General features: G+C 39.2%; 1 protein-coding gene across 2 annotated transcripts in view; it reads right to left on the bottom strand.

Annotated features, from left to right (window-relative positions):
• Nucleotides 1-4914, bottom strand: part of dync1h1 (dynein, cytoplasmic 1, heavy chain 1) — an 83114-nt gene extending 78200 nt beyond the window's left edge. For both annotated transcript variants that reach the window (XM_053633303.1, XM_053633302.1), the window contains exons 1-7: nucleotides 4545-4914; nucleotides 2564-2651; nucleotides 2268-2441; nucleotides 1858-2113; nucleotides 1580-1766; nucleotides 1231-1502; nucleotides 909-1136 (exon numbers count right to left, since the gene is read on the bottom strand). In XM_053633303.1, the coding sequence (XP_053489278.1) occupies nucleotides 909-1136; nucleotides 1231-1502; nucleotides 1580-1766; nucleotides 1858-2113; nucleotides 2268-2441; nucleotides 2564-2651; nucleotides 4545-4794 (1455 nt within the window). In that variant the 5' untranslated portion in view covers nucleotides 4795-4914. The remainder of the gene's footprint in view (nucleotides 1-908; nucleotides 1137-1230; nucleotides 1503-1579; nucleotides 1767-1857; nucleotides 2114-2267; nucleotides 2442-2563; nucleotides 2652-4544) is intronic.
• Nucleotides 4915-12190: the final 7276 nt, after the last annotated feature.

The following is a 12190-nucleotide window of genomic DNA, read 5'->3' as shown; positions in this document are numbered from 1 at the left end:
GTCTTGGGAAGCTTCCATGAGTTCCCTCCTTAAATTACACAGTTCTGTAAGCACCGCCGCCATGTCTTCTTCCCTGCATGTTTCACCCGTGTTCGGAGACAAGTCCGGTTGGTCTCGTTTATCGTCTTTTTTAGTCGTTCTGCCGTTCTTTTCTGCATCTCTTTTTAAAGTGGACATTGTGGTTTTTGTATTGGGATGTTAATTATTTAAAGTTAAATTGGAGTTTGGCTACTTTATCGGGGTTTCTTCCCGCAGCAGGGGAGTCAAGCTGCTACTCCTCTCATGACATCCCAGACTGATGTATTTCAATCACATTCTTCCTCATAATTTCTGCAATTTCTTTCGACTTTGGCATAGTGTGTTACTGGGTAAGATCTTTTAACCAACTTCATGCTGTTGAAAAAGTTCTATTTAAGTGTTAATTTGATTGAACAGAGTTTGCAGTAATCAGGCCTGGTTGTGTCTAGTCCAGCTGAATCCCATTATGAATGCAGTTTCATAGATTTGGGGAATTAGTAACTACAGGGCAAATAAATTTTCACATAGGCCCAGATGGCATTGGATAGCCTTTTTGCTTCAATAAATAACGATCATTTTAAAAACTATATTTTGTGTTTACTCAGTTTGCCTTTGTTTTATCTTAGATCTTGTTTTAATTTCTGAAGCAATTTACTATGAAATATACACAAAAACAGAAGACATCAGGATGGGGCAAATACTTTCACAGCACTGTATAAAATTGAGAATGGGTGACAAGCCAACAAATACAGGCGGGGGAAAAAAATTTGCACAAATGGTATGGGGGGGATGGGAGGGGGATAAATAAATAAATAAATAAATAAAATCACTGACTGGATATTACATTGTGACATTGTGAATATGAATGTTACAGAGTCATTTACCAGTACCTGAGGTCTCAGTACACGGACAATTACAGCTCTCAGTTGTTCATGCTGTCTCCTGAAGCGCCTCATGTGATCCAAGCGGGACTGCAGTTTTCGATGCGCAGGACTGAGGCGCCACACCATCTTGAGATTCTCTTCCCTCTTCCTCTTCACAATATCTCTAAGGAGAACCTGAAGTTTTTCATACTCATCTTCCCAAGTCTGGAACACTTCAAAACAAGCTACCATCACCTAAGGAGTAAATGAGAAGAGTTGTCTACTGGTACAACACCAGAACAATGAGAATAATATGAATGTCAAGACCAGTCATACTGATTATCAGTACCTTCTCAAATTCTTCATATGCCACATGCATGAGTTTCCGAGTGCCCAGCACTTTCAGAAGCTGTGCACTGAGGTCACGGGAGATGGCCTCAACCAAGCGCAGGGCACGTTGAATGGGATACTTTGTGTTTCGGATCTTGCGAAGATGTGTAAAAATGGCAACCAAAGCCTGACGAATTTTGTCTAGCTCAGTGGCTGACAACAGATCGTTGAGTGGGAAATCCTTCATCAGAGGGTTGTAATCATTCACTGTCTCCACAGCCTGTTTCAGACCTGAGAAAAAAAAATTACATTCTGCAAATATAAATTAAATGTAACAGCAAAAGTAATGCATCATGATGAATCCTCACCAGTATCTGTGTCAAAGCTAACAGTGGCATGAAATCGTTTGCCATGTTTAAGAATGTCCAAAGTGAGCAGCACTTCTGGACTCTCCCTCTTCTCCTGAATGCGATTGAGGGCACGTTCAAGGTTAAGCCAAAAGCTGATTTCTTGCAGGGCTGTCCCAGACGCAGGGTCTCTGTCCAGTTTAGTCACCTACAAGAGAAATATTAAATAACATACACAAACATGAAAGCAAATGCTAATGCGTTTATAAAAAGAACTTCTAGCAAAAAAATATCTATACCTTCTGAATTTCCCTAATCCAGCGATTAACCCCTGACTGTAGTTGATTAAGGAATGTGGGATCCTCTACTTTGTCACCAAAGTCTGTAACTTTGGGCTTTTCTCCTCGTTCATAGCACTGCTTTGCAATGTTGGAGATGGTGGGATGGATCAGAAGACTGATCTCTGGAATCTCTATGTTTTGCTGCAAGTGTAACAGACCCATTTCAAGCTCTGCAATCTTCTTCTCCACAGAAGGAGCCATTTTGTCACCATCCCTAAATGATGAAAAAATGCCAGGCCTGAGTGTGAGTAATAATGAAACAATGGATCATTCATCAAACACCATGTATGACCATGATAACTCACATATCAGTGATTGATGTGCATCTTTCAACAAGATTACCCAGTGTTTCAATATTCTGGCCTTACCTGTCAGCTTTTCCTGACTCACGGATGTAAGACTTAAAGAAGGGAGCAACAGCATTACTGATGAAAGAGTGCAATGTCTCATATGGAGAATCTTCACTGAGAGTTAGAACCCGGACTTGGGTCGAAATGGGCTTGTCAGCGTCAATGACTCCAGTCCTCTTAATAAATGCCAGGCTAAAAGAAAAGTATAATACGAAGTTAGTCAGTGTGTTAATGAATGACAGACATTATTTACTAAACACTGTATACTGATTTGGTAATGCCTCCAAATAGTAAATGATCGAAGGCCATTTTACCTGTTGGACTTAATCCCATAATGAATATCAATATTAATGCCGTAGGAAATGCACTCCTTTTCCTCCTCTCCTTCATCTCCAACATCCTCTGGGAAAAAAATAAAAATAAAATAAAACAACCAAAACAGTTGTTTCAGTAAGGGGTAGGGATGTCAAGATACAAAAAATCTAGTAGTCAGACCCGATACCACCAAAAGTACATAATACTTGATACCAAAGTCGATACCATGGTGTGGTGTAAAAATAAAATAAAAATTTAATAAAAACTCTCCTGGAGGACATCCTCCTCTTGCTGATACTGGCAAAAAGAGAGCGAGAGAGAGGGGGATATTTTAGTTATCAAACACTGTCTGACAATGACTAATAAAACAGTGGAGGCTACAAGTGCATTAGGGTGCACTACTAAGTACGCACACACACTCTCACAACTTATACTCTGAATGCAAACATTAGTTTAAATTCACCGATATGGTGGCAGGCCAAAAAGATTTCTTAAAACCATTAACATTTCAATAATTATTTGTGACATTAGGCTACATTTTGCTGACAGGACACAGGCTGAATGGCAATGCATGGTGGCCCATTAGGAGGTAGTTTATAACATTACATTATAAATGTTATATCGCTAACAAATAACTGACTATCGCAAACATTACATGGAGCATAATGTTATCTGGTTTCAGAGCATCAATTATATGTTTGTTGTCATCTGCCTCGAATGCAAAGTATTTCCACATTCCATACCACCTTTTCTCTCAAGGAGTTGGGGCAGAGCTAAACTTGTCGCCATCTTCTGTAGGTTTTTCCCGTGTGCTTGTAGGCGTTCTTCTTCTTCACCACTTGTGCACAGACAAACACGAGTATTTGCTGCCCCCATCAATTCCGGAAAAATTGCAACCTCTGTAACTTCATTAACAATGGTACCTATCTTGAATTTATTATTAATAGGACACTGAACGTTGCTGAAAATACTGAGTGACATAAGAAGCTCTTGTTTTTGTGTTTTAGGAGCTAACAGCGAAACGACTTATCCATCGTGTTTTAGATCATTTGCCCCATTGTTACTGCACATGCAATGTCCCCCGTGACATCTAGGCGGCATACAACCGCCAACTTCTCACAGCACAAGTCAACAAAAAAACGCTATACACGTCACAAATATTTAATTATAAACATATTTAATGTATTCCAGGATGGAGTTTTTAACGTTTGGTAATGCTGTCGAGCCGTAAGCGGTGCTGAGGCGACACGCCTTGCTTGTCACTGTCCTTTTCAGTCACAGCGCGATGAGCCATCGCCTTTTTTCATGATTTCATAACCGAAATGCTTTACAGTTGTTTTCCTTGCGCCACTACAAATAACTAATTAAAATGAAAAACCATTTTCTATACCAAAGTTTAAAAACACAAGGTCGAGGAATTAGCTAACATTCCAAATAAGTTACCGATATCTATATAACGAAACAGGGCGTAGTCTGTACGATTAAGCGTGATCTAGCTATGCCACCCAATTAAAGCCATTGTTTACAGTGAATAGGTGGTACTTAATGCAACTCCATAAATAATGTCATCACTGCAATTGTATCTGGCCAGTTATGATTTGTCTAAGAGTTCAACAGTTTAAATAAGAAGTCACATCTGGATAGATTCTCGACGGAGACGACAGATTGAGAGCAACAAAGCCACAGATTGAGAGCAACAAAGCCACAGACTTGAGCTTTCATGACTAAACATCGCCCACAGACTTCAAGTTGGCTGTGTGCATCGACGGAATATAAAATGGCCCCTTGTACGGGAACAGTACAATAATAAAATTGTTTATAAATCTGCTGTAGTGACCTGGAATCCATTTGGTACTCAGCCACCGATATTTTATTGTCTGACGACAATTTATCGAACCTTAAAGACCACACATTCTGTAAAATAATAATAATAATAATAATAATAATAATAATAATAATAATAATAATAATAATAAAGACCTTTTAGACAGCTCCGTTCAACTAGAATGGTGTGGATTTGAGGATCCGACAGAAATTTTCTCATTTGCTCCACGGAGCTCTTCTCCTCTAGGGCGGTTTCCAGTGCGGCCGGCACTTCGCCGCCATCTTCTAGCAGCAGAGGCACCAGTTTGCGAATATGTTTTTGCAGAACCGACGTATCAGCGACCGTCTGCACAGCAGCAGAAACCTCCATTGTGCCGCCACTGTCGTCTCCTCCACCGTCCGACATTTTAGGGCAGAGTAAACTCCTACAGACCGTTAATCTAACAACTGAATCTGCGATGTAAAGGACTTCGCCACAACACCGTCATATGCCGGCAATAAAGATAGGCACTCGGCCCATCCCATGACTTTTCTGCAATGCATTCTGGGAAATGTAGTACTACAGTGGGTTAAAGAAACGACTGTTTATGAAAAATCTACTACATCACCCACAAAACAATTGAAACAAAAACACGCCCACCCTGTATTACTGCAGTAATCAGCGACTGCAGCAGAAGGGTCGAATTATATATGTGCATTATATAACAACCTCAGTTACACTCTTCGGACGCTTTGTCATTGTAAATAATTTACCCTTAATGCGTTTCTGTGTCCACATAAAGATGTGTGCTCTATAAAGTCCCATAAATAGAGACATGGAAGGAGAAGGTGGTGAAAAGGAGGAAGAAGATGGGGGAAGGGAAAAAACCTTGGCAGGTGGTAAAACCCTACAACAGATATAAATTATAATACAATCTAGATTTGTTCGTTGAACAAAGACAAACCACAGCTCCCAACTATCACACAGCTTCCGGTGGTCCAGGTCCTTACGTTCTTTTCCCACGGGTCTCCTGACAGTTAGTAAAAGTACAGCAAGGCAGAAAATATAAAATCTAGTATATAAATATATAAAGGTATATAAACGAACCCCTAGCATTGTTAACAGACCCAGTACCCCTTTAGTAAATATAACAATAACACAGAACGTTATTGTTGTATCATTCAACAATAGTTTCTCCTCATCAACAACATTGAATAGACTATTAACTAGCGCAGTTTCTTAAACAGATTGCATTAGAGCATTAAAATATTAAGTCTACTACTAAAGCGTTTTAACCTTACTCCTGACATTAGACATCCAGCCAATAATGTATTCAGTGAATTATGAAGACAGGACATTTCAATTATGTCAACACAGAGAACAACATATAAATAGCCCTATAACCAAAAGTCAGTGTTGATTATAGCAAAACCAGTCTTCCAGTCTTTTTTATTGTGTTAGGCCTACCTACTATAGGTCATGGTTTTTCTTTAATTCACATTGTTGCCATATCAAGAGTTATTCACATGTAGCAACCTGTCTATCATAAAACTGCTGAGCTTCATCCGGTGTGTTGACGAGACATGTTTCATCTTCATAACGAACTTGTAGCCACGCTGGATGAAGCAACTGGAAATGTATTCTCTTCTGGTATAGCAACTGTTTAACATTTTTAAAGGCAGCACATTTTTTGGTAAGATCAGCAGAGATGTTTGAATAAAACCTCAAAGTAGATCCATGGTATTTTACCTCATATTGTCTGGCCCACCTGAGTGCTCTTTCCTCCTCCTGGAATATATGCAAACACACAACCACAGGACAAGGAGGTTATGCTTCCTGTGGCTTGGGCTAAGAGCTTGATGTGCACGTTCCAGTTCAGGAGGTTTTTCAAACACTTTTTGACCCATAACTTCCATTATCATCTCTGACACAAACTTAATTGTAAGATGTCCTTTCTCACTGTTCTCTGGAACATTTACAGTACATTTGAGATTTTCTCTCTGTGACCAGTTTTCCAAGTCATCAACTCGATCTAAGAGTGTTGCATTTTGTGCCTGCAGAGTTTTGATCATAGAATCGGCAGCAGCCAGTGTGCTGAAATTATCACCCGCCAGTGATTCCGTTGCACACAAGCAAGACTGGAAACCTGTCACCGTCTCCGTTAATGTATTCACGGACACTTGAAGTGGTACAATCAAGTCTTCAATCAGAGCAGAAATATCTTCCTTTATCGAAGCTTGTTGTTTTGTTAGCTCTGTTACTAGCTGGCTCATGGAACCACTGTCATTGTTTGCAGAGGCTTCTTCCAACTTTCCTGTGCTAACCATGGTGGCTAACTTACTAGCTAAGCTGGTTCGTGTTGTCGGTGGGGCATTTGCGAGGGATTTGTTTTTGCTCATCTTGATATCAATGCAATTGCAGCAAGCCCACTTTAATACCTATAATAATAATTTAAATGCCGTGAACAATACTGTTAAAGTACATATATGATCAAAAAATGTAGGTAGCTCTGTTGTCACGTGTCTTACCCTCACATTGCCAAACCAAAAGCCCTATACCAGTGAATTCTAAAGGAAAATGTCAGGATATCATGCAGCAAGATAATGACCCTAAGCACACAAGTCATTCTACCAAAGAATGGTTAAAGAAGAATAAAGTTAATGTTTTGGAATGGCCAGGTCAAAGTCCTGACATCCAACATAAATATTGTGGAAGGACCTGATGCAAGCAGTTCATTTGAGGAAACCCACCAACATCCCAGAGTTGAAGCTGTTCTGTACTGAGGAATGGGCTAAATTCCTTTAACCCGATGTGCAGGACTGATAACCGGAAATGTTTAGTTGCCGTTATTGGTGCAGAACAGGGTCACACCAGATACTGAAAACAAAGGCTCACATACTTTTGCCACTCACAAATATGTAATATTGGATCATTTTTATTCAATAAATTTCAATTCTCACTTTTTTCACCTTTTCATACTTTATTATCATTATTGATTTTAATGTAATTAATCATATTATGTATCACTTTACATCAGAAACTGTGAAATATGTCAGATGATGTCATGAATATGTGAAAAATGTCATAGTATCACGTGGTCATAAATATGTGAAAAATGTCATAGTATCATGTGATATAAATATGTGAAGAATGTCATAGTATCGTGTGATATCATAATTATGTGAAGAATATCATAGTGATGCCAGAAATATGTGAAAAATGTCGTAGTATCCCATGATGTCATGAATATGTGAAAAATGTCATAGTATCATATGATGTCATAAACATTTTTTTTACGCAATTGATTATATGCGTTCGTTAGAAAAACCACTTTCCCTTGCTCCCAGAGGCTTGAAACTCACTGTGTAGCGTTTTTCAGCGCATGAAGCACGCCTGTGTGAACACTCAATGTTAGGGAACTTTTGTATCTTGACATCTCTACACCTGTGTGAAGTTGGCCCCCCACCAGCGCAAAACATCAGCAAAATAGTCTCAATCGTTTGTGCTTCATTTGTGCCGGTTTGTGCTGCTTCCGTTTTTAATATATTAGGCATTAAGTTCTATGAGCTTACGTCACCAGCCCCACACATGCTCCAAATTAACCCGAAATAGTCTCAATCGTTTGTGCCGGTTTTTGCCGACTGTCTTTTTTATTTTAACAATACAGTTGAAGTAACAAGGTAAAATCCAAACGACAAATCACATTAAATAGTCGCATTCACGTAATTGTTACCTATCCACTGTACGTTTTCAACTTTTAAGGGACACAGCGGATCACAGGATGTGTGAAATGTAACACGAACTCCAAGATAATTGTTTTTACTTGTTTCTGTATATGTTGTTATGAGAATAACAGTCGTAATATTAACATTGTCATAAATAAATACACGCACCATAATCTGTTTGCTGTAGCTCTGTTTATACATACATAGGCCAAGTGTTTGTATGTGTGTGTGTGTGTGTGTGTATGTATGTGTATATATGTATATATGTGTGTGTCTGTGTCTGTTTCAGGCATGAATTCAATCCATTTCTGAAATGGAACTTGAAGATCAAAAGTCCAGCAATCTGTTGGTCTTGGGGAAAGGGACCCTGGCTCAAAATCAGTGTCATCACTACTGCCACTTGTTTCATGATCACTGTCATAATCAAACCCTAAAGCAGTCCAAATGTTGTGTCTGTTCAATTTAACAAAAGTATATAGAGCCTTTGCAGTGATCTTGTTCACTAGCTGCTCACTAAGCTCTGTCCAGATGCTCTGATTAGAAGTAGCTATGTTGCCATTTTGGACTATGGCCAATTTTGATGAACAGAGGACTGTGAAAATTGAATCCCTGTCGACTGCTGCTTTCTTGGGCATCTGGCATAAGCAAAACATAATTACCCACTGAAATAATCCTGATGCAAAAAATGTCATGCACTGTAAACTTATTTTCATGTATTACTGTATTTGCCAGAATACAAGGAAAATATAGTAATAATATATAAGGATATTATATCTTATATTAGGACCAATATGGTAATGCTGACCCTTAGATGCACAACGTATTAAAAAAACTAACATGGGTACCATGTGCAGCTGTAATTAGCATTTCATAGTTCCATTAGCCATACAAGTATTAACAAGGAGTTTTCTGTTCAAGAAACATTGACAATCTTAGCTCTTTGAATGTTGTACCATTATGATTAAAGTTAACTAATAATATTCTAACTGACAGTGTTAAAAAATTGTACTTACGGCACAAACTGGCACAATCGATTGAGACTATTTTGAATGAACTTGGAGCATGGGGGTGACCCCAGAATGACCTATAAATATTCTTTTAATATCTCCTGAACCGAAGCAGCACAAATGAAAATTTTTACGGTACAAACCAGCACAAACGATTGAGACTATTTTGCTGACGTTTTGCGTTGGTGGGGGGGCCAACTTCACGCAGGTACCAATATCTATATCTGGTTATGTATATATTGTAAAATCTAACAATAGGCACAAAAATTCAAATGGGAAGTGTCTGTAACTCCATAAAATATTAAATAAAGGGTTGCCATTTATTAAAAAAACTTGTCAGTACAAACCCTCATCGTATACTTTAGCCACTGGGAGATGGATGGATATTTAGCAGACTTCCAAACAGTAGGGAACATCTTGCTATTAGGGATGTGAAAGCAATAATATGTTTTTGTACCGAGCTCAATGGAGCTGAGGCATCAGGAATCCCAAATATAGCAGTGAATGGGCAAGGTTTTAAATCTACTCTGAGAATAGTGGACATGATAGTAAAGAAACCAGTCCAAAAACCATAGAGATCAGGGCAAAAGAAATACATATGGCCAAGATGACAAGGAGAGCCATGGCATTTATCACACTTGTCCTCTGCTTCTGGATATATTACAGAAAGTCTCGACTTGGACAGATGGACTCTGTGTAAAACTTTGAACTGGATGAGTCCAAGATGAGCACAAGAAGTGGTAGACTGTATCCTACCTATAGCACGTTCCCAACACTCTTCACTTATTTGTACTCCTAACTCCATTTCCCATGCAGTCTTAATTTTGGTACTCGCCTCACTACCTAGCGCCAGAATAAAATCATATATCCTACAAATTTAAAGCGCCATCTAAATTGATACCAAATCTTAAGTGTGTTAAGGACAACTTGATTATCAGTATATAGAGAGAGTTTTGTAGGTAGAGAGGAATTAAGTAAAGCAGGTAAAGAGGATTCCCTACAAGATGATAGTTACAATTTACACCAAGAAGATCCAGGAGATTTTAACCCAGAAGCAGAGTTTATGCATGTGCGCAGCCCAGTAATATAATTGAAAATTGGGTAATACAAGTCCTCCACTAAGTCTACATCACTGCAATAAAGTTTTACGAACCCTTGGTGGCTTCCCACCCCAAATAAAAGTACTAATTATCTTATCCAATGACTCGAAGAATGGTTTTGGCAGAAAAAGAGGAATTTGCTGAAATAAGAAAAGAAACTTCTGTAATATATTCATTTTAACAACATTGATCCTGCCAATTAGAGAAAGGGGAGATTACTCCAACTTTGAAGGTTGGATTTAACCTTTGAGATTAAGGGGAGGGGAAATTAACTCGGGAGCCAAACTTGTTTTTTGTACAGATTAGAAAACACATTCGTACGTTCATACATACCCAATAAAAACAAAAAGAAAATAATAATAAAAATTAAATTAAATGACAAAATAAAAATTAAAATAAATGAATAAACTAAATAAAATTAAAATAAATAAAATGGGGAGGGGGAGGGGGGGGGTTCCCTCAATCAGAAGGCAAAGATGGCAGAGATTTGAAGAAGGTTAAGAAAGCCTGCCACTTCTTGTAAAACTTGTCAGAGTTGGCACCCAGAGAGTACCTAATCTTTTCCAATTTTAGAAAAGACATTACATCCCTGAGCCACTGAGTGCTGGAGGGAGGCTTTGTGAATTTCCAATGGAAAAGAAGGCGCCGTCTTGCTAACAAGGAAGTGAACGCCAAGAGATCTAATTGGTTCGAGTTGTACCTGTTATAATCCTCCATATACCCAAATATGGCAATATGGGGAGAGGGTTTAACAGTAATGGACAGTATTTTTGAGATGCTATCTATACTTCTGCCAGAAGGAGAATAACAATGGGCAGGAGTAGAACATGTGAGTTAGGTTGCAGGGAGAGACATGACATTTATCACATCTGTCAATGACAGTGGGATAAATCTGTGACAGACATGTTTTGGAGAAATGAATCCTGTGCAATACCTTGAACTGTATCAAAGAGAGACGAGCACAAGATGAATTTGAGTGGATCTTGTTAAGGGCAACATCCCACCAGGCTTCATGTAAGGTCAACCCCAATTCGCCCTCCCAAGCAACCTTGATTTTAGTTATAGGTGAGCTGTCGAAGGATAAAAGTTTATTATAAATTTTTGAAATAAGAGATTTCTGAAGAGGGTCAGAAGAGAGAAAATCATCCCATAGTTGATTTGGTAGGAAACAGTAGGAAAGAAAAGTAGGAAACAGTGATTTTGTGCAGTGTCTAACTTGGAAATAGCGAAAAAGATGGGATGGTGGAAGCTGAAATTCACTCGACAGATCTGCCAAGCACGCGCGGTGGCTTAGTGGTTAGCACGTTTGCCTCACACTGCCAGGGTTGGGGTTCGATTCCTGTGGCTCTGTGTGTGCGGAGTTTGCATGTTCTCCCTGTGCTGCGGGGGTTTCCTCCGGGTACTGATTGGCGTGTCTAAAGTGTCTGTAGTGTATGAATGGGTGTGTGTGATTGTGTGCCCTGCGATGGACTGGCACCCTGTCCAGGGTGTACCCCGCCTTGTGCCCGATGCTCCCTGGGATAGGCTCCAGGCTCCCCTGGATTTCAGGGGAAGAAGGCGACTCGCTCGCGGCGTGCACAGTAGGCCTCAGTTGTGTCTGAATAGTACTACGGGCTTTCATGTTTTTTCCAGACATTTTAACGTACCACAAAGTTAAAAGTGCAAACAAAAAATGGAGTAGAATAAGTCAAAATCTATTGTATGACCGAAAAGCACAAGTTAATAACAATTTTAATCGAAATCAGCAGGAGCATCCAACTTTGCATCCTATTCCATTGGCAGCTCAGCCACAAGTTCTATTTCTAAACGCATTAGCATTTGCTTTGTTCCGGGTGAACAGGAATTAATGTTTATGTGTATGTTATTTAATATTTCTCTTGTAGGTGACTAAACTGGACAGAAACCCTGCGTCTGGGACAGCCCTGCAAGAAATCAGCTTTTGGCTTAACCTTGAACGTGCCCTCAATCGCATTCAGGAGAAGAGGGAGAG

This window comes from Ictalurus furcatus, chromosome 9 (assembly GCF_023375685.1).
Source record: "Ictalurus furcatus strain D&B chromosome 9, Billie_1.0, whole genome shotgun sequence".
NCBI lineage: Eukaryota > Metazoa > Chordata > Actinopteri > Siluriformes > Ictaluridae > Ictalurus > Ictalurus furcatus.
The sequence above is the reverse complement of the archived record's forward strand: the minus strand, read 5'-3'. Positions and strand labels throughout refer to the sequence as shown.